Source organism: Schistocerca cancellata, chromosome 9 (genome assembly GCF_023864275.1).
Source record: "Schistocerca cancellata isolate TAMUIC-IGC-003103 chromosome 9, iqSchCanc2.1, whole genome shotgun sequence".
In the NCBI taxonomy this organism is placed as follows: domain Eukaryota; kingdom Metazoa; phylum Arthropoda; class Insecta; order Orthoptera; family Acrididae; genus Schistocerca; species Schistocerca cancellata.
In genome coordinates, this window is record NC_064634.1 from 68,180,678 (window position 1) to 68,208,329 (window position 27,652).

The 27,652-nt window shown below is 39.4% G+C and overlaps 1 protein-coding gene across 1 annotated transcript in view; it reads left to right on the top strand.

Annotated features, from left to right (window-relative positions):
- The window catches only part of LOC126100498 (phosphoglycerate kinase), a 54,198-nt gene extending 32,684 nt beyond the window's left edge, over positions 1 to 21,514 (top strand). Inside the window, exons 6-8 of the mRNA XM_049911109.1 lie at positions 15,396 to 15,652; positions 16,300 to 16,499; positions 21,223 to 21,514. Coding sequence (XP_049767066.1) covers positions 15,396 to 15,652; positions 16,300 to 16,499; positions 21,223 to 21,263 — 498 coding nt within the window. The 3' untranslated portion in view covers positions 21,264 to 21,514. The remainder of the gene's footprint in view (positions 1 to 15,395; positions 15,653 to 16,299; positions 16,500 to 21,222) is intronic.
- The last annotated feature ends 6,138 nt before the right edge of the window (positions 21,515 to 27,652 follow it).

Below are 27,652 nucleotides of genomic sequence, written 5' to 3' on the forward strand. Positions count from 1 at the left end.
AAGGCCGTAGTGAGGCCTTCAGCATACTGGGCCAAGGAATTTTTCTTACTACAGATGCACTGGGTGGCTGACTATATGGGAGTGAGTTTTTGTTGCAGAAAGGATGACAACTATCAAAGTGCAGAGGCTGTTGTGGTTAGTGGGCTTGATATGGGCAGAGGTATGGCTGTAGTTATGAGAGAATGAGGTAAACATCCAGGAAAATACGAGGTGTGGCTAGAAAAAAACCGGACTAGTACTGGTGAAACAATAAAACGAATGCAATAAGGCTGAAAGTCGCGTGGCCTGTCACGTGACTCTCGCTCCGCCTACTGCTCGAGTTTCATCTGCCTCCTGCACTCAGTCTGCCCGTGGCGTCTGTTTTAAGTAGTTGACGTTTTGTCTGTGCGTCGGAAAATGTTGAGTGTACAGAAAGAACAGCGTGTTAACATCACATTTTGTTTCAAACTAGGAAAATCTGCAAGTGAAACGTTTGTAATGTTACAACAAGTGTACGGCGATGATTGTTTATCGCGAACACAAGTGTTTGACTGGTTTAAACGATTTAAAGGTGGCCGTGAAGACACCAGTGATGACACTCGCACTGGCAGACCATTGTCAGCAAAAACTGATGCAAACATTGAAAAAATCGGTAAACTTGTTCGACAAGATCGCCGTTTAACAATCAGAGCAGTGTCTGAGTTAACAGGAGTTGACAAGGAAAGTGTTAGGCAGATTCTTCATGAAAGTTTCAACATGAACAAAGTGTGTTAAAAAATGGTTCCAAAGTGTCTCACAATTGAACAGAAGGAACGCCGAAGAATGATTTGTTCTGACATCCTGGAAAACATTGAAAGTGATCCCACCTTCTTACAAAATGTTATTACTTGCGATGAATCGTGGTTTTTTACTTACGATCCCGAAACTAAACGCCAATTGATGCATTGGAAAACTCCTGGTTCTCCATGACAAAAAAAAGCACGAATGTCAAAATCTAAATTCAAGGCAATGATGATTGTTTTTTTTTGACATCAAAGGGATTGTGCACATTGATTGGGTACCAGAGGGACAAACAGTGAATCAGCATTACTACATTAGCGTCCTGGCTACCCTACGTGAGCGAGTACGGAGAAAACGGAACGATTTGTGGAGAAAAAAGTCATGGATCCTTCACCAATACAATGCCCCAGCTCACAGTGCATTGTCAGTGAAGACGTTTTTGGCAAAACACAACATTCCCATCTTAGATCATCCACCCTACTCACCTGATTTGGCCCCCTGTGACTTTTTTCTTTTCCCTAAAGTCAAGTCAGCTTTGAAAGGAACTAGATTTGAGACTGTTGAAGCAGTAAAAGAAAAAGCGACGGAAGTAATGTATGGACATACCGAAAATGATCTGCAGCATTGCTGTGAACACTAGAAAATTCGTATGGAGCGGTGTAGAGACCGAGGAGGAGAGTACATTGAAGGAGATAACATGAAATTGTAAATAATTGTAAATAAATGTTTTTTCCAGCATCAGTCCGGTTTTTTTCTAGCCGCACCTCGTAGTATGTGGGCCTGAGGAGAACCAGGTGAAACAAATGAGAGAGAGAAAGTATTAAGGCTGTGGAAGAATGAGGTTAGGGTGACTTTTTCCTGTAAGCAGATCACAAAGATATTGGCAATGAATCTGAATCATACAGGTGTTTAAGGTTTTGAGTGGTTAGGGACATTTCTTCTTGATTGCTGAGTGGTACAGGATGGTCCTCGTGCCTATCCAGCAGATTTCTTTTTATATCCTCCCCTCAAAGGAAAAGAAGTTATCGATAACTCATTAACTAATATCTAAAAGTTTAAAAATAAACATACACTTAAGAAAACAGTAGTGCCAAATGAAAGCTGAATTTAATGTATGCTTTGTGTAGATAGTAACAATTCCATCAATTTTACTGCAGTACTGTATTACTTCAATTATATCAAATATTCCATAACTTTCTGAAGGGTGGGCATCATTGTAACTTACCACATATGTAGACACTTTGAAAAGGTGTTGCTCACTGTGGCTAACTACATTTTTCAATTTACCCTTCAGGGTTGGTAATGGTCTCAACTAACCAACTAATTGATGACTATTAAGTTTCACTAGATGGTAGGCAACTCACAGTGAAGTACTTTCGCCACGTTTTTATGACACGAGTTGATATTTCATGCATTGTTGGTGTTCATGGAAGTGTCATGCATTTCTCTCTGTAGTTCCTCTTTTATACAGCTGTTTTTGATAGTAATTGTAATATTTGTGTGTTGATCCTCCATAAATCTACATGCAGTACAAGGTGGAATCCAAAATTTTTGGGACTGGTGCTGCCATTTGGAAAATAGGAGTAGTAGATCTTTGCATTGCTAGGTGGCAAGAGCTACATATTTGATGAGTCAGTGTGTGGAGTGGCATTCAGCTGGGAGGACGTGTTGCATGTCCACAGTGATTTCCGTAATACTCTGTGTCTGGTGTGTGGCGAGTTTACAATGGATCTGTGAACAGAATAGCGCTTGTGTATCAAATTCTGTGTGTATCTCGGGAAAAGTGCTACTGGGACCCTTGCAATGATTCAGCAAGTGTTTGGGGGACAGAGCATGAACCGTAAATGTCTGTCTGAGTGACATAGTTGGTTCAGGGCGGGCCGTACAGATGTCGAAGATGATGCTCACACTGGAAGGCCCGTTAGCTGCACAGCGCCAGACATTGTTGCCAAACTTTAAAAATTGGTTCAGACGGATCAGCATCGAACCATTCAAGGCCTTGCAGGTGAAGTGAGTGTTGGTTATGTCAATAAATGTTGACTGATGAATTGGGCATGCATCGTGTCACCGCAAAATTTGTGCCAAGGATCTTGACTGCTGATCAGAAGGCACAGCATGTTGAAGTGTGCACGGACCTTCGTCAGACTGCATATGATGATCCAACCTTCTTGTCACAGGTTATCACCAGTGACAAGAGCTGGATTTACGGTTACGACCCAGAGACAAAGCAACAATCACCCCAGTGGATGAGCCCAGGCTCTCAAAAGACCCAAAAAAGTGAGACAGGTGAAGAGCATGATCATCGTTTTCTTTGATACCAGGGGAATTGTGCACAAAGAATTTGTCCCACCCAACCAAACAGTGAATTCTGCTTAATCATCATCATCATCATCATCATCATTTAAGACTGATTATGCCTTTCAGCGTTCAGTCTGGAGCATAGCCCCCCTTATACAGTTCCTCCATGATCCCTTGTTCAGTGCTAACATTGGTGCCTCTTCTGATGTTAAACCTATTACTTCAAAATCATTCTTAACTGAATCCAGGTACCTTCTCCTCGGTCTGCCCCGACTCCTCCTACCCTCTACTGCTGAATCCATGAGTCTCTTGGGTAACCTTGCTTCTCCCATGCATGTAACATGACCCCACCATCTAAGCCTGTTCGCCCTGACTGCTACATCTATAGAGTTCATTCCCAGTTTTTCTTTGATTTCCTCATTGTGGACACCCTCCTGCCATTGTTCCCATCTACTAGTACCTGCAATCATCCTAGCTACTTTCATATCCGTAACCTCAACCTTGTTGATAAGGTAACCTGAATCCACCCAGCTTTCGCTCCCATACAACAAAGTTGGTCGAAAGATTGAACGGTGCACAGATAACTTAGTCTTGGTACTGACTTCCTTCTTGCAGAAGAGAGTAGATCGTAGCTGAGCGCTCACTGCATTAGCTTTGCTACACCTCGCTTCCAGTTCTTTCACTATGTTGCCATCCTGTGAGAATATGCATCCTAAGTACTTGAAACCATCCACCTGTTCTAACTTTGTTCCTCCTATTTGGCACTCAATCCGTTTATATTTCTTTCCCACTGACATTACTTTCGTTTTGGAGATGCTAATCTTCATACCATAGTCCTTACATTTCTGATCTAGCTCTGAAATATTACTTTGCAAACTTTCAATCGAATCTGCCATCACAACTAAGTCATCCGCATATGCAAGACTGCTTATTTTGTGTTCACATATCTTAATCTCACCCAGCCAGTCTATTGTTTTCAACATATGATCCATAAATAATATGAACAACAGTGGAGACAGGTTGCAGCCTTGTCTTACCCCTGAAACTACTCTGAACCATGAACTCAATTTACCGTCAACTCTAACTGCTGCCTGACTATCCATGTAAAGACCTTTAATTGCTTGCAAAAGTTTGCCTCTTATTCCATAATCTTGTAGAACAGACAATAACTTCCTCCTAGGAACCCGGTCATATGCCTTTTCTAGATCTATAAGGCATAGATACAATTCCCTGTTCCACTCATAACACTTCTCCATTATTTGCCGTAAGCTAAAAATCTGGTCCTGACAACCTCTAAGAGGCCTAAACCCACACTGATTTTCATCCAATTGGTCCTCAACTAATACTCGCACTTTCCTTTCAACAATACCTGCGAAGATTTTACCCACAACGCTGATTAAAGAGATACCTCTGTAGTTGTTACAATCTTTTCTGTTTCCATGTTTAAAGATTGGTGTGATTACTGCTTTTGTCCAGTCTGATGGAACCTGTCCCGACTCCCAGGCCATTTCAATTATCCTGTGTAGCCATTTAAGACCTGATATTCCACTGTATTTGATGAGTTCTGACTTAATTTCATCCACCCCAGCTGCTTTATTGCACTGCAATCTATTGACCATTTTTTCCACTTCCTCAAATGTGATCCTATTTCCATCATCATTCCCATCCCATTCTACCTCGAAATCTGAAACATTACTGATCGCATTTTCACCTACATTGAGCAACTCTTCAAAATATTCCCTCCATCTGCCCAAGGCATCCACAGGATTCACCAGCAGTTTTCCTGACCTGTCCAAAATACTTGTCATTTCCTTCTTACCTCCTTTTCGAAGACTGCTAATTACACTCCAGAATGGTTTTCCAGCAGCTTGACCCGTAGTCTCCAACCTATTTCCAAAGTCTTCCCACGATTTCTTCTTGGATGCTGCAATTATCTGTTTGGCTTTGTTTCTTTCTTCAACATAACTTTCTCTGTCTACCTGGGTTCTGGAATGTAGCCATTTTTGATACGCCTTCTTTTTACTTTTACAGGCTGCCTTGACTGTATCATTCCACCAAGCTGTTTGCTTCATCCTACTTTTACACACCACTGTTCCAAGACATTCTTTAGCCACTTCTAGTATTGTGTCCCTGTACCTTGTCCATTCCTTTTCCAATGACTGTAATTGACTACATTCAACTAACTGGTACCTTTCTGAGATCGCTGTTATGTACTTGTGCCTGATTTCCTTATCCTGAAGTTTCTCCCCTCTTATCCTCCTACATATGGACATGACCTCCTGCACTTTCGGCCTCACAATCCCAATTTCACTGCAGATTAAATAATGATCAGTGTTATCAAAGAATCCCCTGAATACATGTGTGTCCCTCACAGCCTTCCTGAATTCCTGATCTGTTATTATATAGTCAATGACAGATCTGGTTCCCCTGCCTTCCCAAGTATACCGGTGAATGTTCTTATGTTTAAAAAAGGAGTTTGTGATTACTAAGCCCATACTGGCACAGAAATCCAAGAGTTGTTTCCCGTTCCTGTTGGCCTCCATATCCTCTCCAAATTTACCCATAACCTTTTCATACCCTTCTGTTTGATTTCCAATCCTGGCGTTAAAATCACCCATGAGCAGAACACTGTCCTTGTCCTTTACTCTAACAACTACATCACCGAGTGCCTCATAAAAACTATCCATCTTATCTTGATCTGTCCCTTCACAATGCGAATATACTGACACAATCCTAATTTTCTTGCTAGACACTGTCAAATCTATCCACATCAGTCGTTCGTTTACATACCTTATTGCAACTACGCTGGGTTCCATTTCTTTCCTGATGTAAAGCCCTACACCCCATTGTGCTATTCCTGCTTTGACTCCTGACAGGTAGACCTTGTATTCTCCCACTTCCTCTTCTTTCTCACTCCTTACCCGAATGTCACTAACAGCTAAAACATCCAGCCGCATCTTACTTGCAGCCTCTGCCAGCTCTACCTTCTTCCCAGAGTAGCCCCCATTGATATTAATAGCTCCCCATCTCATTACCATTTGTTTGCCAAGTCGTATATTAGGAGTCCCTGGTTTGTCAGTTAGAGGTGGGACTCCGTCACCTCCAAAGGTCCGAGGCATTTTGCTCTGATTATTGCCAGCATCATATTTAAAGTACCAGGGAAGCAGGTTGCTAGCCTTACTTGCCCTGAGTCCCATTGGGTTTTACCCCTAACGGCTGAGGGACTAACCGGTGGATTTGGTAGTCTTTGCCGTATGAGCACAAAGGTGACCACGACTCAGAATATGTCCGAGATGCCCAGCCTTATTCCAAAGTAACTGGTATCCCGACTGCCGGGACCACTTACTTGGCCACTCATACGTTGCCCGTGGTTCATGAACTAGGACATGACTACAGTAACCCACACCTGCTTACTGCTGTGATGTTTTGTGACAGCGATTACAGCCCGAACTTTGGCGACAAGGGAACTGGCTGCTGCATCACAACATGCCCTGTCATACATCCTTGCTCACCAGGACCTTTTTGGCAAAAAACAACATGGTGGTTGTACCCCCACTAACCGCACTCGCCAGATTTGGCACCTTGTGACTTCGCACTATTCCCAAAACTGAAACTCACGTTGAAAGGCCATTGGTTCGACACTCTAGAGAGGATTCGAGAAGCATCGCTGGTGGTGGAAACACCCTCAAAGAACAGGACCACCAGAAAACTTTTGACCAGTGGCAGAAGTGCTGGGACCGGTGTGTACGTGCGGATGGGAACTACTTAGAGGGTGATGGTGACCATTAGTCCAAAGGTAAGGTTTTCAACAGATGGCAGCACCACTCCAAAAATTTTGGATAGCACCTCATATTACTTTTTATTCAAATAGAATTTTCTATACTTCAGACAGATTCCTGTGTGGTTAGTGTGCTAATCTGTTCTTTTTCTCCGTTCAGTATGTTTCACCAAAAAAGAAAAACAGAGGAAGACTGTTACCAAATATTTCTTGATGAAATTCTTTCTAGTGACAACAGTGTAGACTTACTTGACTTAGTTCTTTCTACTCTCATGTGGCACATTTTAGAGCTCTCCATCTGACCCTGTTTGTTGCCATCTTCTTGATGTTACTCCAGGAGTGGTCAACGACTGCCACCCCAGCTTCAACAGTCCTACGCCAGATCGACCTTGGTCTGCCTCTCCTCCTTGCTCCTTGTGGGTTCCATTCTAAAGCCTGCTTTGGAATACGCTGCTGGCCTCTTCTCAGGGTGTGTCCAGTCCACCTCCATTTCCTTTCTTTTATGGGTATCTTGGCTTTCCATAGTTGGGTGTGTTGCCATAATTCCTGGTTTGAGATAATATTTGGCCAGTGTACTTCCAGTATAGTCCTCAAACATTTGTTTATTAAGGTTTGTATTCCTGTTTTAATTTGTGCTGTCACCTTCCACGTCTCACACCAGTGAAAGAGAACAGATTTTACATGTGAGTCAAAGATTTTAAGCTTTACCGTCAACAATATTTCACAAGGTGTCCAAACTGGTCGGAGCTTTTGCCTTTTTGATCCTACTTTTGACGTCTTCTGTCGCCCCTCCAATTTTGGAAACAATATTTCCCAGATAACAAAAGCTCTCCATCTGCTCAATCTCCTTTTCTTTCACGGCTAGTACATTCTTGTTCTTACTGTTCGTCCTAAGCTCTTTAGCCTTAGCCGTGTTTATTTTTAATCCAACTCTCTGAGCTTCTGTTTCCAATTCCTTAAACTTCTCACTCATATCCTTGAAAGTGTCGGACAGAAGGCAGATGTTGTGCGCAAAGTCCAGGTCCTCCAGGCGATCATTTAGAGTCCACTGTATACTTCTCCTTTTCTCTCAGGTTACCTTATTCATGATACCATCTAATGTCAGAAAAAACAGCAGTGGCGAAAGCAAACGACCCTGCCCTACTCCATAATTTAAACTGACTGGTGCTCCATCATGTTTCACCTGGCAAGTATATTCTCGGTACATCATCTTAACGATAGTGATGATCTTTGGAGGTACTCCGTAACTGTGCATTGTTTTCCAGATGGCTTCACGCCGTACCCTATTAAAGGCTTTTTCAAAGTCAACAAAAGCCAGATACAAAGGAGACCAGTATTCCATAGAGTGCTTAATAATGATCCTCAAGGTGTTGATTTGGTCTGTGCATGATCTGCTTTCTCTGAAACCAGCCTGTTATTTCCTGAGCTTACTATCCATGGGCACTCTGAGACAGTTTAAAACAATCCTTGAAAATACTTTGATGGGTATTGCCAAAAGTGTGAGGCCACACGAGTTGTTGGACTTCTTCAGAGCTCCTTTCTTGGGCAACTTGATCAGGATTCCCTTCCTCCAATCTTTTGGGGTGGTGTCTGTATTCTAGAATTTCTTGGAACAGGGGCAGTAACATATCTGCTCTTACTTCATAGTCTGCCTTCAGGATTTGTGCCACAACACTGTCTACACCAGGTTCCTTGTTATTCTTGCAGCCTTAATGAGCCTTGATAATTTTGCTCTTCCTGAGAAGATGAGTATTGATTTGCAGTGCAGGTGTTTCCTGTTGGTCTAGTTTCTCCTGCTCTTGTTCTTCTTGATGGATCAGGGTAATATTGAATACCTCACTGAAACATTCCTTCCATTGATTTAGCTCCTCCTCACTGTTGGTCAACAGTTCACCCTCTTTAGACTTCACTGGCTTACTTTCGTTAATGCTTTTCTGGGACAGCTGTTTGGTTATGATATATAGCTCTTTAGAAATGCCCTTTCTGCTGCCTCTTGAGCTTTCTGCAAGCTGTTCTACCCAATTTCTTCTATCAGTTCTTGTGCTTCTCTTCACTTGCTGATGAACTTCATTGTACCTTGCCCTCAGGCGTTGTTTTTCTTAATTGTCCCTACACTGGGATGATCAAATATCCATGGCTTCCTTCTGGTGTTCTGGAATCCTAATACCTTCTCACTGAAATTTAGGAAGGTTTTCGTGATTTTATTCCACTTCCTCTCCACTTGTGTACTAGCCTTTTCCTCACTTTGATCCTCCACCTCCAACTGACTATATCGGTTTTTCAACTCCAGCACAAACTCTCTTTCTAACATTCATATTTTGAAGTTTTCTAATATTGAGTCTTTTCTGCCTGCAGTTTGCATCTTGATGACAAATAGCAGCAATCTTTAACCACTTCAGCTGTTACAAGATGGTGGTCACTTCTGCAGTCAGCACCTCTTCTGTTTCGCATGTCCAGAACGCCTCCAGATCTGGCTAATTGCAAAATGATCGACCTGATTTTGTGTCGTGCCATCTTGTGAGAGCCATGTTATTTTATGGCAACATTTGTGTGGGAACACCGATCCTCCAATAACCAGCCTGTTGTTTAGGCACATATCAATAAAACGCCCGTAGTTATTTTGGACTCCAGCACCGTGTTTTCCCATAACTTTATCTAACCCTTTATTTTCACAATCAGTGTTGGCATTGAGGTCTCCCATCACAATTTTTATGTCTTTCTTTTTGATCCTGGCTAGAACCTCTCCCAATTGTCCATAGAAGTTGTCCTTTACTTGGGTGTCTGCATGTTGTGTGGGTGCATAACACTGCACAAGATATATATTTCTTACTCAGCTCTTGAATTGTACTGTAATAATATGATCTGAGATTAGCTTTCACTCTAATAAGCTTCTCCTTGTTAGCTTTCACTCTAATAAGCTTCTCCTTGCTTCTCTTGTCAGTAGTATACTCACTTCATTTTCATGGTCTTCTTTCCTCTTTCCCTGAATACGGAGGTGTCTTCCTGTCTCTCAACCCGAATTCCCCAAAACCATTCTATCACATTTCGCTCAGTCCAAGTATCACCAATTTGTATCATTCCATCTCCCTAGATACTTGTTCAAGATTTCCTTACTCAAACATCATTCTTACATTCCAAAACCTCATTCTTGTTCTTGTTTTCAAGCCAAAGGTCGTCAACAAGGTGTCCATCTGGTTTGATCTCTTAGATCTTTCAGTAATGGTATAAAATTTTTGCAAGGCAGAGTTGTTAGCCCCATGCCCAACTCACAACCTGGAGGACCAGGATTTGTATTAGATTTACTCCCCTAGGGAAGCTGGCTTCACTACACCTCAGTAGAGACCAATCTGGCTTGGGTGACCCTGCCAGTAGCTATGCTAAAGCTAGCACAGCTCTCAACTTCACGGAAGCACGCAAGCCCTCCCACCTGGCACTGAAGGTGCCTATTACAAGACAGTGTCCCCTGGGAGGGGACAACAGTGTTTACAGTGGTGAAAATGATGACAATGACCCAACATTCACTTTTGTTGAGAGATGTAAAATCAATTGGCTCCAGTAGTAATTTCAGTGGCTGCTGCTTCATCCTTTGTATACAAATATAATTTGTCATCTCATATCAAGGCACACTAGCCATTCATAGAAGAAAGTGTTTGCCATGAAAGCAGTAAACATCAGCTTATTCACTCGTTTAAAAAGTTTGCAGTTCAAGAAAAAACCTGTCCAAACTGTGTGGATATGTTCAGTGTGCAAAGTACCTTCCTGCCTGAGAGCAGGTGAGAACTGCTTCAAGAGATACCACACAAATTAAAAGGAAGTTATACCAAAGTTGAACCACCAACTATTGAACTTGTATACTGTAATGGGGTGATGGTTAGCTGCAATGACTACATATAAAGCTCATAGTTTATTGTTGTTGAGGTTGATTTTTACAAGTCTACTGTAGAAAACATACCACAATAATAAAACTAAAACTTTACAAATGGATCAAATTGGAAAAATGTAAATTATTGTTCATGCCCCTTTAGGATAAATTTTTGTAGTGTTTACCTGCCTCTCAGAAAGTTAAGTGATTTCATTATACACTGTAAATTATCTGTTCCTTAATCTAACAGTTATGCCTTTTTCATTTATATTTCCAGCTATAATTTGTTCTTTACATACATAGAATGGGTGGTTTGGGTTTGTATATGACAAAGTTACATAGTAAAACAAAAATAAAAAATTGTCAAGAAAACTTAATTTGATCAGTGAAACTATCAAGAATGAATTAAAGGGCAGTACACCTTCACTGTAAACTTTGAAGGTACCAGTTTCAATGTTACATTACATTGTTGTCATGCCACTCGAAAAAGTAGAGCGAATGAAATCCAATTGTGTGTGGTCATTGAAGGAGCCATAATAAGATATTCGGTGTCTACAGATCTCTAATATAAACAACATGATTGCTTTGTGCACTTACTGACACTTCACTGGCCCTTGCAATATTAATTCATTTTACATGCTGCAATTATGTCTTCCTCTTCTTCACTCTGCTCCACCACCAATCTCTGTGAAACTCATGTCCAATGAAAAAGTGGTTGTTGGCACCCACTGGGTTCCCAGCCAGTGCATTGCTTCCTCTTCCACATGCCAGCTTCTTTCATCTCCTCCTCTATGGTTGCTTCTGACACTGTTACTTAGTCTCTCTATGCTGAAGAGTTTGATGTGTACAGGGTGATTGGGTTAAGGTTAGTTACAATCACCTGCATGTACCTTCTGGTAAAGGCCAGGACCAGAGAGGGGTGACTGCCTGAGTTTGTACCTTCTCAGTTGCCAATTGATGACTCTACTTGGTGTCTAGGGAATGTGACCTGAGATGTGTACAATCTCCTAAGGCAGAATAGTATACCTGTGTGGAATCACCCACTCCCACCCAGAAGGCAGGAGTACTCTATTGGAAATGCTGGCAATTGTGGAGATCAAACTGAAATGAGTACACCAAACCTATTCAACATCCGCCCAACAAATAGAAATTGAATGAAACAAAGGAAATGATTAATTTTTCCAGTTGAACCTCTCACTACCTAATAGTATCACACATGGAAGGCAGGTAGAGTTCAGTTAAAGTAAATCAGTTCATCATTTGCCAAGGAGTGTACTCAACTGCTAGCCCAGTGATGTCATGTTCTCACATACACAATGGATCTTTACTAATAGAGGCAGCCATTGCCTTTCAGGATCAAAAATTGCTGAAATTTATACTCCTCCATGAATATATTGTTTGTGTAGAGACTTATCATATACTAAATTATGTGTATGGAGTTAAAACTGTCTGCCTGTCCAATACAACCTGATGCGTTGCTACTAGCAGCAACCTTTCAGTCATATTTGCATGTCCTGTAAAAATGCAGCCAAATGTGTAACTTGAGGCAAAGACGCACATGAGGGAGATGTGTATCACTCTCTGCAATAACTGTACAGGAGACCATGCCACTTTGTTCCGCGAATGGCCCGTGTACCTTGATGAGTGGGCTGGGTGAGGAAAAAGGTCTTCCATTCTGCTGCCCAGAAAATATTTGCTGTCAGAAAGCCTTCTGTACCATGATCGTACAGTTAAAGCTTTATTGTTGCTATGTTATGGCTAAAAAGGGGATGGCCACACGGACCTAAAGCCTCCGTTTTAGTGCTGCAGTTGTAAAATCTCGGAGTACTTAAAGTGGCATCTTTGTCTACCACTACTGTACCCGCAAAACATGCTAAGAAACCTTCACTCTCATGATCCATACAAAATAATGGAAACTTAAGATGAAGTGCTCCAGAGACAGTTTTTTGCTTCTCTCTCACCAGCACAAGACCATTTCCCCTTTGCCCAACTTGAGATCCTTCTCGATGCAACACTGCAATGAAACATTGCCTGGCCAACTTCTACTGATCTGTGAAGAAATAATAGTGCAGGATACTCCTGCTCTGAATCCAGCAGTCCAACACATGTGAAACCAGGTTCTATGAAGCTACCATCACTAACAAAATAGGCATCTCTCCTCCTTAAATATAAATGTCCTTAGTCGGAATGCATGCATCAAATTGTGGAAGGCAGAACGGCAGCTACCATTACATCACAATCCCTAGATTTACACATGCAAGAAACGAAAATATGCATTCAAGTCCACTTTGATCTTTTACACTACAACCTGATACATTATACCCTCCTTACCGAGGAGGAAGCTCCAGCTCATGGGGATGTGATGCTCATTCAGTACAATGTCCATACTCAGATCATTCCTTTTAACACCCAGTTACAAGCTGTTTGTGTCAGATTTCCATTCGTGGAACCATGGCAAAGATACTGCAGCTTGTAGTTAATTTACATGTAAGACCATTTGCCACTTTCCAAAGCAGACTAGGGGCCGGCGAACAAAATTCAGCACCAGTGAGGATCAAGTAAAGTGCCTTGTGAATGTTACTGTCTCTGCCACTGAACATTCCTTATCCCGAATGTCTTCCACCAGCGATGAACCTCAATGTCCTGATGAATCAAGGAATCTCAAGATGCTGTTTGCACATGGAGACATGTTCTCCTTGTCTTTGAATGCCATACCATGATAGAAAACTGTATCTGTTATAAACAAATGCAGGCAAAGGGTGTCAAATAATCGTAGGTAGTTAGCAAAAAAGTCTCTTGTATCTCTTTTGTAAATTCTTTTAACCATTTTACACCGTTGGCTGTTGTTGGAGATAGACATAGTTGTGTTGCTGGCAAGGAGGCCATCTTCCAATAGCCTGCCCAGCCACTGCAAATGATTTCGTTGCTGTTGATATATCCAAACACCTTGAGTCAGTACTTCAGAGATTTTGAGTTACCATCCTGCCTTCCTTACCAATAATTTCTACCAGATAATGGACCAAGTGATGAAAGGGCAGCTGGTATGGTGACTTGAGTCTCAGAAATTGCAAGCAAACATCCAGTGTGACTTTTATAGGTATATCTCTAGTTAACCATCTTGTCACCTTGTCAACCTACAGCATGGATGACTTTCTGCAGAATCGCCAGATTGTGACTGTATTTCTTTTATTTATAAACAGTCAGAGAGACATTCTGTTGGATGGGAATCCTCTGTACAATGCGAAGATGGGCCATATGAGAGTGCCTGCATGATTTTATACAGAAGTTATTCAAAGACTGGGTTTTTAATGTATGAGAGAAATTGTTTCAAATGGACACTTACCAGGAGAACTGTGTACCTCTGGGCTCCACTCTGATGTAACCTTACTTGCTGTAGCAGTCAACACCATTATCAACTGTCTCCTCTCTTTGACAGTTAAGCAATCTATTGCAGCTCTCTATGGACTTGTTTGCTCAGGCAGCAACTTCAGCACAGTTTTGACCACCTCTACTCATGCAGAATAGACAAGGCTTCCACATTTCCACCCAAAAAGTTTATATGAATTTTTTACAGTGAAAGTAGTTTATTTCACACTCTCGTATCTCAGACGTACTGCTCTTCCAGTTATCAAAACACAATATTCTTGGGTTAACACTTGATAGAAAACTTGGTCTTCTCGTACATCCTACCTGGCAGCACAGTGTGTCCATTCTTTGAATGTCAAGTGGTACCTGATTGGGAGCGGAGATGGTTTTGTGGAATTGTGGTTTATTCTTCTTGTGATGTACATTTGCTATCCATTTGGTTTGCATACGGGAACTTGTCAAAAATTTATAATACAGTTACAATGATTTTTGCATTAATAAATAACAGCACTAAATAAATAATGACACTATAATGATATTTCTTGGGGTATGTAACACATTGCATCCAGCTTAAATTTGCAGTTTGTTTTGCTTGAATTCATCCACTGAGTAATAACATTTCAAGGTCAGTGCCTCATATACTTTTCTTGTATTGAGGTCCATATGATTTGCATCATGTGAATCTTAGATATGTTTAGATTCAACCATTTAACTGAAATCAAGTTTCTAAGGTTCTGAGGGTACTGATCACAGATTTGAGAATTTCTTCTGAATCCAGATTTTCATCTAAGACAGAAGTAGCATCTGCAAATAGAACTGATGGGAGACTGTTTTTAATAAGTCATTAACATATGAGAGAGAGGACTAGGCCTAATTTGTGGCCTTTTGGTACATCCTGAGTTTTTTTCAGTCAGAATTATAATTTGCCCCATTTAAAGAGTTGCTAACTCTTTGCTTTATGTTTGATAAGTATGATTTAAGCTATTGTAGGGTAATCTGCTTAATTTTTTCTGTTGTCGTCTTCAGTATGAAGATTGGTTTAATGCAGCTCCTTCACCTCTGAACGACTACTACAGCTGAACATGTTTAATGTGTTCATCATAATAATTTATATACAGTGTGCAAAGTATTTGGAAACTGTAGGAAAGATGTACATGAGAACTACATGGGTGGAAACCATCTCCATTGCTGCAGATCCTGTGTCCCTGCACTTCCCCTGGTCTGAACTTCTGCTTGTTGCCTTCCCACTCCTACTTTTCCTTTTCTGTCATTTTCTGCACCATTTCTTCCCTTACCAGACCTAGTACTTACCTGTTACTTTCTGTTTCACAGATTGGGAACTCATTGTATGATGAAGATGGTGCAAACATTGTAAAAGATCTTGTAGCCAAGGCTGAGAAGAACAAAGTATTAATACACCTGCCGGTAGACTTTGTAACTGCAGATAAGTTCGCTGAAGATGCACAAGTTGGAGCTGCTACACTGGAAGAAGGCATTCCTGATGGTTGGATGGGACTAGATGTTGGTCCAAAAAGTATTGTTCTCTTCAAACAGCCTATAGGAAGGGCTAAAGTTATAGTGTGGAATGGGTGAGAACTATTTTCTTGATGAAACTGTCACTAAAGTTTTTTGTTTACACATGCATCTGTACTATACTATTTTCACTTCTGGTACTTCTAGTAGTCAGTGCTACCAGCAGATACATGTTCAGTAGTGAAACTCAGACATTGGTGAGATTTTGATGTGGGGTGAAGGGACAGGTGTGATTTATGGGGCAGATGAACATGATATAGTGGAGATTTGGAGGGTGAAAAAGCAGTTAAGGAATGGTTCTGTAGATCCTTTATACAGGAATAAAAATATTAAAGCTAATCCACATAACATTTTTCCATAACTTTAATACACAAACTAGAACTATGACCTTAAAACAAGAAATTTTAAACCGTGTTCAGTATTCTCTACAGCGTTCTCTCCGCATTTGTTGAGAGGCTTAGTACATCATTCCATTCTCCTTCTAGTTATAATTCTTCTTTCAGACCACTATAATAAACAAAATCTGACCTCTTGCTGCTCTTACAGGCATTTTGCTCTCACAGCAAATACTGAATCACACAATATCTTGGCATGGATTGAAAGTAGACACATAATAAGAACATTGATTTACATTATACAAGCACCCAAATCTTGCTCATGAAAAGTAACTGAATATTGCAGTGATGTAGTGATGCTTTTTCAGCCCAGCAGGTGTGTTTGAATTTGACAACTTTTCTAAGGGAACAAAAGCAATGATGGATGCTGTTGTGGAAGCTACAGGAAGAGGCTGCATCACAATCATTGGCGGTGGTGACACTGCCACGTGTTGTGCCAAATGGGACACTGAAGACAAAGTCAGCCATGTAAGCACAGGTGGTGGTGCTAGCCTTGAGTTGCTGGAAGGTAAGTGTGAAAGAACAATAAAAGTTGTGACCCTTTCATTACCATGCTTACTTTCAGTCATCTTTATAATCTCTGTGCGTTTTAGATGGCCACATACGTAACCTGTTTCATTCTTTAAAAATTTAAAATCTTTTTGTGTCTTCTTTAAATCATCACTTAAATGGTTATAAACCACAGTGTGAAAGTGTACTTAAATAAGTATCACTTCTGAATAATTGCATCAGTACGCTCAGTCCAACAAAAAACAAAATACTAAGATATTTTCTTGCAGCCAAAGTTGACCGGTTTGCACAAGAAATAAGTTCAATTAACTTTCTAAAAAAAGTTATATTCTGTTCTTAACCCAAACAGAAAGGAAATGAAGTGTCTAATGTCATCTAAGGTTACAATTATTGTTTCAGGCAATAAAATGTAAAAAATAGGATAAATATTAAAAAATATTTGTGGGAGATTTGTCATATGCTGGCAGAAGTGGCAGAGGTCGTACGTTAGTAGAATTTGCAGAGAACAACATGGTGACACTTTCTTCTAGAAGAAAGCAAATATAACATGAACCTAGAAGTGACATTGACTATATTTTACCAAACAAAGAAATTGTTCAGAATGAGACTGTCCTAAATAAGCAGAATGCACAATTTTCACAGCTGGTATTTGTGACATTACTGATATTTGTTTTCATGGGCATTAGACCACAATCCAGTGAACATTTCTCTGCCGAATGTTTATTTTGTCTTTCAATGCTGTGGACGTCAGAGGGTTTAATGACTCTGAAAACAGTTAAGACTTTTAAAAGCTCAGCAAGCCAAACTGTTTAAAGGTATCAACACATCACCTCGGTCAATTCGTGATTTCACCAGACTGCTGCCTAAGACAAGGAGTCATGCTAATGAATGCTAAGGAACTCATTATGGGAAGAGTTGGCTCTCTTTATTTCACACTAAGGCGCACAACTTCTACAATTTCACTTCTTCTACTTGTCACAGATAAAATCAGTGAAGTACTCAGGAAACACTGTACTGATACAGCGTTTAAATCAGCGAGAAAGGTGCACGAATATTTGGACTCTACAAAGGCCCACCACTTGTCACATCAGGAGTATGTAAAATCCTTTACACTTACGGCCAAGTGTACATAGGAACTACAAAAATAAGCATTAATACCCCCCTTTAAGGTACATGAGATCAGTTGTCACCTGGACAGGACAGATAAATCAGCAGTAAGCAGATAATAAACGAGGACCAGGAAACCACCAAATTCGTTTCTCTGACACTGTAGTTTTAGCAAGATCTAATAGTTACCACACTAGAATGTGCAGAGTGCCCATAGAAATACAGGATCATAGAAAGAATTTCAAAAGAAAAGGAGAATTGAAATTAGATGAGTTGTGTATCTTAATGCTAAATAAAACTCAGTGCCAACTCTTTCCCACTACAAGGTCCATGGCATAAGTCAGTGTGACTGCGATCTTAGGCAGTGCTCTGACGATGTCATGAACCAAACATTGTGTTGTGTTGATAGCTGTAAATAGTTCAGCTTTCTAAGTTAATTACTCTTGAACTGCTTTGAGTCACTAAAGCCTGTGATGATGTTGTCAGCATTGGAAGACGAAACGTTAGGCAGATGCTTTGGACCACAGCCTAATGCCCATAAAACGAATATCAACAGTGTCCTAAATAATGTTTAAGTTGCAAGGGTCAGACTAGTAAGGCACAGAGTAATAGTAGATACGAAGCTAGAGTTAGTTTTCAGCCAAAAAATCAGAAATATATGGTATGCTAACCTAAGAGTAACAGAATTAGGTAGTGCAGTGATTTTATACATTGGATTCTCATTTAGAAGGGCTGTGTACCCGTACAACCATCCACATTTAGATTTTTCATGTATTTCGTAAGTCACTTTACATAAATTACGAGAGGATACCTTTGAAAAACACAAGGATGTTTCCATGTCCCATTCTTCCCCATCATTTTCAAATTGCCTGTCTGTTGATAGAACTGAAAACTTTTGTCACTTAAGTTAGAGAAGTGTACCAGATTAAATTGAGCAACAAGTTAAGTATCTTGGAAAATATCAGTTACATACTTAAAGAAAGAGGTGATTAATTTATGTAGCAAAAGGATTGAAAACAATAATAATATGAAAAAAATTAAAACATTCAATAAATGTTTGGGCAGTACCAAGATAAATGTGAAATATACACTGTTAATGAGGAAAATGACATTTCTAGAAATGATGCCAGTCACTATGTCACTACAAGTCATTAAAGCTGGAGGCAAGTACTAAAGGAACATACAAAACTGTTTACAGAATTTCTGTGAAATCCCCAAAACGGTAACAGTGCTGTAATTGCTCTGCTGCTTTCCGAGAACAGACATGGATAAGACATAAAAATCTACAAGCTTCTGTGTAATGTAGTTGTCTTCAATGAGAAGACTGGTTTTGCTGCAGCTCTCCACACTAGTCTGTCCTGTGCAACACTCTATACATCTTTGCATAACTACTGCAATTTGAACCTGCTTACCGGGTTCATGCATTTATCCCCCACACTTTCCTCCATCACTAAATCCATGATTCTTTGTTGCCTTGTAACAAGTTATCATTTCTCCTAATCAAGTAGTCATAAATTTTTCTTCCCAATATGATTCAGTACATCATTATTTATTTGATCTACACATTTAATCTGCAGCGGTCTTCTGCAACACCACATTTCAAATTATTCTTTTCTCTTTTTGTGTGCACTTTTTATCAGCCATGTTTCACTTCCGTACAAAGGTTACATGCCTGACAAATACCTTCAGCGAAGTTTCAAAGGGAATGTTTGCCAACTGTGGAATGAAATGAAATGGGGTAGAGTAATACATTGTAAAGTGAATGGGGAGCTTTAAGGAATGAAATAGTGCAGACAACAGATGATCAAATGGGCAAAAATACAAAGACCACTAGACATCCTTGGGAAATGCATATTGCAATTTAATTGATAAAGGGAGAGAACTTAAAATTCCAGCAAATGAAACCGGCCAGAGAGAATAAAAAAATGAGATCAACTAGAACTGCAAAATGGCAAAGCTGAAATGGCTAGAGAAGAAATGCAGAACTGTAAAAGCAGCAATGACTATGGGAAAGGTAACATTCATCCGAAGAGTTCAGAGACTGATTTTCTTTCTGGCATAAAAATGTCAGCACAGTAACTAAAGCTGCAGCTTGAGGAAACAACTGTAAAAATGGGTATACATTTGACCAATTGGTTGAGAGCTGTCAGTGTTACGTAGTGGATACGTATGGTTGTAGTATGTCAGTGTTTTCGTTGTTGCAAATCGCAGCGGAGTAATGGACAGAAAATCTCTAAATTAAGTGTTCCAGGCTATGACTTGATTAGAATGCAGAACATGGACAGTTCTTTGGAGAAAGGAAATCACAGATATCGAGACTTAGTCTTATCCATATGAACCTAACACAAAATGATGAAGCTCAGAATACATCTCTGATGGGTCACTAAGATGATGATAGTGTGAATGTGACTTGTCAGTTGAACCTCATACCAAAGGAGGACTTTACTGAAGTTTCACATGGTTGTTTTCCAGTGGAGAGAGGCTATGCAAAGCTCCTGAAGCATTAAAATCACCATCTTATCTTTTCCTCTGTTTTCTGTTAACCCAGTCTTAAAACTTTGGGGATTGACGTGTTATATACTGCCCATAGGAAAATAAAGGTATATTTGGAGAGAAGGAAAATGGCTATATGAATATCAAGAGGTCAGATGGCAAACCAGTACTAAGCAGTTGAGAGATAGCGTGAAAGATGGGAGGGAGAAGGCAATATTGCAGAAAGGCAAGAAGGAAGTAGATGAAGATTGGATGTGGGGAGATATGACACTGCAAGAAGAATTTGCCAGTGCACTGAAAAATTAACTGAAACAAGGCACATGGAACAGGAAATTACTCAGAATTATTGAGATCCTTGGGAGCGCCAGTCATAGCGATTACACCATCTGGTGTGCAAGGTATCTGAGACAAGTGAAATAACCTGATAATGCTAGAAGAATGCAATAATTACAGTTCCAAAGAAGACAGCTGGTGGCAGGTGTGAATATTACTAAAATATTAGCTTAATAAGGCATGGCTGCAAAATACTGACTTGGATTATTTGTAGGAGAATGGAAAAGTTTGTAGGAACCAAGCTTGGGTAAGATCAGTCTGGGTTCCTGAGAAATTTACGAACACATGAGGTAGTACTGAGCCTGTTATTTACCTTATAGTGCACTTAAAAAAACATGTTCTTGTTTCTCACCATTCAACTTGGCTTAATTTACCTTCATTTCTTCAGTCTCAGCATTTTTTTCTCAGTAACTCAAGCTCTTATTAATTCTTGCACAGTGTTTTGTCAGTAGTATCTGTCTTGCTTATTACTCCATCTTCCACCTTTAAGCTCTCAGGTATTCAAATCTCGGGCTTCAGGGCGACTTTTCTGTAATTTTCCCTTTTCCTGAATCTCGCCAGTCCTTTTCCCTCATCGCTGTTCCTTATTTTTCAACCCTTCCATCAGGAAGAGGAGCCACTGGCTCCGAAAGGTTGCACATATCATTAACTTGTGTATGTGTTTCTCCTGCTGCCATTTGGTGAATAGATGTTTTTGTCTTTCCTATTATATTTTCAAAAATTTATTCTTGCTGTTGATATACTAAGCCTCAATTATGCATTTATGAGGCTTTCATTTCTCTTTACAGGTAAAGTTCTCCCTGGTGTAGCTGCTCTTTCAGATGCGTAACTTTGTAAACTGCCAGGTATTATATGGATGGATATTAATGTCTGTGACTGACTGGATATGTCTGTCATAAAGTGAGTTACATGAGCAGTCTTAACTGTTGTCATAAATTGTTCTTCATAGGAGCATATACAATGACCTTTAAATGTTCAAAAAGAATCCTAAAAGAGAATCTTAGTGTATGTGTTGTGTTTGTGTCAAATTTTAAGTTATTAAATAAAACTGATGTTATAGAAATAAATGAAATAACCATCTTTAGACACACTTCAATTGCACCTTTCCCTGTATGTGTAAGTTGTTACAAATAACTTAAAATTAGCAGAAACTGCATTTGTACTGAGTGTTATAAACATTAGTTGAATATGTTGAAACCTATTATATAAGGGCAATTAATATGGATTGCTTGCATTTTTTTAAAAATTAAAAATGAGTTGAGCTCTTTAAAATATAAAAATGAATACCATATTACAACCCACAAATTGTAAGAAGTTATGAATACAGACAGGAAAAAATCTCTTTATTTTATGGCCAATTTTGGTGTTATTTTTGCAGAATTTTGGTATTAGTTCCTGGTTTATTTTTGAAGTACCATATACTTTTTATTTAGTTTTATTTCATTGTTTTACAGTGTTATGCTGAAAATGATAAAAAAAACCTATCAGTTACTTCATAATTATTTGCACTCTATCACATTTAATTACGTTACTGAAAAGAAAGTAAATTAATTAATGACTAAATCTAATCAATTAAAGAAGAAAGTAATTCTGCAACTGTGCACTTGATAGTTTTGAAAAAGATAGCATTGCCATAGCATCAAAGTTATCTTCTGAGACTTTATGCTGTTGATCTGTCAGTATTTCATTACAGTTTGAAAAACAGCCATAACAGACTCTTGACAGTGCCCACATTTTGTACTGGCATGGACATGCTTTCCCACTAAATTGTGAGAGACTTTAGACTTGTTTAGAATATGTGGCTGAGACCTCCCATTCCAGTTACACAAAAGACTTTGCCATATCAGCATAAGACACTTCATCATTATTGTGCTGTGATGGAAACAAGAACCTAGTGCTTTGATCATTAGGGTTGTTAGCCTTGTTTTTTAAGGTGCAACCCATTGGGTTTCAATTTTTTTCTTTACCTCAGCCTGACATATTCATCCCTCTGTATGCCTCAAACTTGATGGTTTCATCATAACTCCTTTTTCAACAATAATGAAACAAACTAACATGGCATAGAAGTAATAGTTTTGTATGGTGATTCGAAGTAATAGTTTTGTATGGTGATTCACATTTCCCAATATTTTTTTGAAATAAATTGTGCAAAAGAAGATGCATTTTTGAAAGATTTATAATGTGGTGCATCAGTTAAACTTTAAATTTTAAAGTATGTAAACATAAATAGAAAAACCACCAAATACAGAATGTGTCCTGTGCTATGAGTAGTTAACAGAAGCAAATGGAGTAGACACAATGTTCAGTTATTTATTTGAAAACCTGATTTGTAATAGTTGGTGTTTGCTTTTATATGTATACTTATGAACTACGAAAATATGGAGTTGATGGATTGTATTGCAGATGTCTGAAAAACACTTCATTTTTTAAAAAAAATTGTTCAAATGGCTCTGAGCACTATGGGACTCAACTGCTGAGGTCATTAGTCCCCTAGAACTTAGAACTAGTTAAACCTAACTAACCTAAGGACATCACAAACATCCATGCCCGAGGCAGGATTCGAACCTGCGACCGTAGCGGTCTTGCGGTTTCAGACTGCAGCGCCTTTAACCGCACGGCCACTGCCGGCTTTCATTTTTTTTTTTTTTTTTTTTTTTTTTTTAATTATTTGTTGTGCATAAGTGTCTGGGAAATGTGACATCTAAAACTGATATGGGAATGGAGTTCATTATAAGTAGGGTATTTTTGCTTCAGATTACATCTAGAGCCATAGTTCTGTATGTGGTAAACTATCATTTTAATATCACCTGTAAGTTCACATCCTTGAGAAAATGATAAAAAACCAGTCAACTGTCAATACCTATCAGTTACTGATGTTGGTAAACTGCTGCCCTCAAATTTACAACATCCTTACACTAGAATGTAAAACTTGGGAAATTTCACATTGTTTCATAAACTGCTGATTTTTTGTTACAATGGAAAAACTCTTGGTTTCACATTATTGCTAATGCAAAATTTTCGTCTCTCCAGTTACGAAGGCTGCATGTCAGGTAACTACGTTTGTTTTGTGCAAAGCAGCTCACTAAGACTTATAACAGTTCTCTGTCCAATTATTTGTTGCCAAATGGAAAACAGTGTTAATCTTGAGCCTCCTATATGAAGACAAAGGTTAGTGGTAAGAAACTTTTGTGAACAATAGCTCTGCTCTACAAATAAGCAGAAATACTGAAAAAGTAAAACATTCTTGAAAAGCAGTTGCAAAATTTGAGTAATTCAGAATTAAGACAGATTAGGAGACCTGTTATACATTTAGACAACATTTGTGCATTTGTGACACCTAGTGTATTGTGATTTGTGGAAGAAGACTGAAAGTTCTTTCACTGTATTGTGTGTGTGTGTTTTTTTTTTAGTGGGCTATTGCGGACTATGGGTTTTCACTAAGTGTATTGGTAAAAATTAAACCTGTGGCAAATTAAGAGATTATCAAAATTATATGAACTATGCAAACATCATTAAGGAGGGGCTCTGACTCAAGATTCAAATGCTTGGTATGCCCCTTATCATTACATTAAACATTATCCTGAGTCACTTTGCTTCATAAATATTTAGGCTGGTAGGCTTAATATACACAGAATTGAGGTGGTCATCACATAGGTAAATCAACATAAAGAATGGGAGCATATAATGTGGTAAAGGTGAAAGAGAATTTTGTCAGAGGAGAGAATTCAAACGATTACTGAAGACTGAATATGGAAAAAAAAGAAAGATCAATTTTTGTCTAAAAGTAAAACCTACAAGGCTTCAAGGATGCTCGCTCAAAATAGTTTGTGCTCTTCTTGCAAGACATCAGTACTTACTGTAGGGAGCTGCGGCACCCTGTGGTAGTAGCAAAAGGATCATGACCAGTGTTTTGTGAGCTGCTTCAGCAGATGAGCAGAATTATGCCAAGGTGCTGTATTTAACATATTCAGTTCTCAGTTTTATGAAACCAATGTGTGTTACATTAATCCTGCATTGTACTTCCAAAATATTTCCAACCAACTTCCATTTAAATATCTTACTAGTCCTGGTGCTATTTTATCCTGCTCTCAGTAGGGACAGTATCTTCAGAATGTGGAGTAATCCCAAGTGTACCACAGGGAGAGAGATATTGGGTCCACTTTGGTTGTTGTTGTATATAAGTGATTTGCTTCCGTAGAACCAAAAAGGAAAAAAAAATTATTTTTGCTGAAAATTCAAGTATTATTATCAAGCCCAGTGGAAAACATCAACACTTGGAAATGTAACTTATATTTTCTTGAAAATTAATAACTATTTCCATGCAAATGGACTGTTGCTGAACTTGCATGAAACACAATACAGTAACTCTGTATTGCACAAGGGCTGACAACATTTAGAAATAATACTTGAGGGTAATCATTAAATCAGACAAAATATTTTAGTTGCGTAGGTGTAGGTGTAGATGTATGAAACAGGCGAAATACCCTCAGACTTCAAGAATAATAATTCCAATCCCAAAGAAAGCAGGTGTTGACAGATGTGAGAATTACCGAACAATCAGCTTAATAAGCCACAGCTGCAAAATACTAACACAAATTCTTTACAGACAAATGGAAAAACTAGTAGAAGCCGACCTCGGGGAAGATCAGTTTGGATTCCGTAGAAATACTGGAACACGTGACGCAATACTGACCTTACGACTTATCTTAGAAGAAAGATTAAGGAAAGGCAAACCTACGTTTATAGCATTTGTAGACTTAGAGAAAGCTTTTGACAATGTTGACTGGAATACTCTTTCAAATTCTAAAGGTGGCAGGGGTAAAATACAGGGAGCGAAAGGCTATCTACAATTTGTACAGAAACCAGATGGCAGTTATAAGAGTCGAGGGGCATGAAAGGGAAGCAGTGGTTGGGAAAGGAGTAAGACAGGGTTGTAGCCTCTCCCCGATGTTATTCAATCTGTATATTGAGCAAGCAGTAAAGGAAACAAAAGAAAAATTCGGAGTAGGTATTAAAATCCATGGAGAAGAAATAAAAACTTTGAGGTTCGCCGATGACATTGTAATTCTGTCAGAGACAGCAAAGGACTTGGAAGAGCAGTTGAACGGAATGGATGGTGTCTTGAAGGGAGGATATAAGATGAACATCAACAAAAGCAAAACGAGGATAATGGAAAGTAGTCGAATTAAGTCGGGTGATGTTGAGGGTATTAGATTAGGAAATGACACCTAAAGTAGTAAAGGAGTTTTGCTATTTGGGGAGCAAAAAACTGATGATGGTTGAAGTAGAGAGGATATAAAATGTAGACTGGCAATGGCAAGGAAAGCGTTTCTGAAGAAGAGAAATTTGTTAACATCAAGTATAGATTTAAGTGTCAGGAAGTCATTTCTGAAAGTATTTGTATGGAGTGTAGCCATGTATGGAAGTGAAACATGGACGATAAATAGTTTGGACAAGAAGAGAATAGAAGCTTTCGAAATGTGGTGCTACAGAAGAATGCCGAAGATTAGATGGGTAGATCGCATAACTAATAAGGGGGTACTGAATAGGATTGGGGAGAAGAGGAGTTTGTGGCACAACTTGACCAGAAGAAGGGATCGTTTGGTAGGACATGTTCTGAGGCATCAAGGGATCACCAATTTAGTATTGGAGGGCAGCGTGGAGGGTAAAAATCGTAGGGGGAGACCAAGAGATGAATACACTAAGCAGATTCAGAAGGATGTAGGTTGCAGTAGGTACTGGGAGATGAAGAAGCTTGCACAGGATAGAGTAGCATGGAGAGCTGCATCAAACCAGTCTCAGGACTGAAGACCACAACAACAACAGGTGTTTCTGTTTGTAAGTACCTGAACAATGAGACACTGCAGTATGGCTGTCTCCTAGCTGAGGATATGGGCATATTATAAAGACAGTTCCATATCTCATTCGGCTACAGCTAAGCAGTCATCAGTGGCTATGAAGCCAGCATTAAGAGTGCTTCCCCGCGCGTGTGTGTTTATTGACTAAGACTGTGGCCAAAAGCTATATGTAAGTGTCTTTTAATTGTTCCTGTCTGAAACATGACATGTCTCCTTTACGGTAAGTAGCAATCTGTCTTTTTCTACAGTGTATGAAGAGATTGGATCGGTGGGTGTGATGGTTGCAGTGCACTTTTTGCTTTCAGAGTTCATCATTCAGGATCAGTTATGGGTGGGGTACAGGGACAGTCAAAGAGCTAAAGATATTAAGCATTAAAGGGTAAAAATCAAACATATAAACAGTATACTTTACCTTAGTGCATTAGGTAAAACTAATATCGCAACCATATTAAGTTTTGCCTATTGTGACAACACTGTGAAACAGCCTGTTTATTTTTGTAGTATTGTAGCACATTGATAAAATTTTGCATGAGCCACCACTGCTGCCAACTCCAAAAGTTGCATCTGTCATTGCAAAGGTGAGTCACCCCTACAGCAATACATCAGCCAAGGTAAAACGAGAAAGCACCACAATAATCGGATCATGTAAGCACTCCTCCTCAACTGGAGACACAGGCAAACACACAAACTCAGCTAAGTCTCGTGACTGCCCCAAAATCCCCCCCTAAAAAAATAAATACATAGTACAAGGAAGCCAAAAGTCTGCACAGAAAACATAGTCACATCTGACTGGGGGATAACTGATGACCAAGAAGACTACTCATCGGAGGATGAAATGGTCTTCAAAGTATACTGCAATTAACAAAGAAAGCTGACAGAAATCACTGTAAGTTTCTTCCATCCCAAGGGCAAAAAAAGAAAGCCCCTTGTAACAAATTTAATTTTATTTCTATAGTGATCTGAGGCATTATATTTGTCAAGTGTTACATATGAAACAAATTATTAGCTTTTGTGGCATTACATATCAGTATTTTAATATTACCAATAGTTATAAACCATCCACAACATTAAAGGAAAGTTTAAACACTGAAAAATGCAGGAAGGAATGTTAAAATATAACGAGAAGGGTAGTTGCTACTCAACATACAGCAGCCATACAATGGGGAAGGCACAACAAAAAGACTGCCACATGGTAGCTTTTGGCCAACAAGGCCTTTGTCAAACTTAGCCAAAACGCGCGCGCGCGCCCATACACACACACACACACACAAACACACACACAAACACACACACACACACACACACAGAGAGAGAGAGAGAGAGAGAGAGAGAGAGAGAGAGAGAGTGTCTGGGTGTGTGT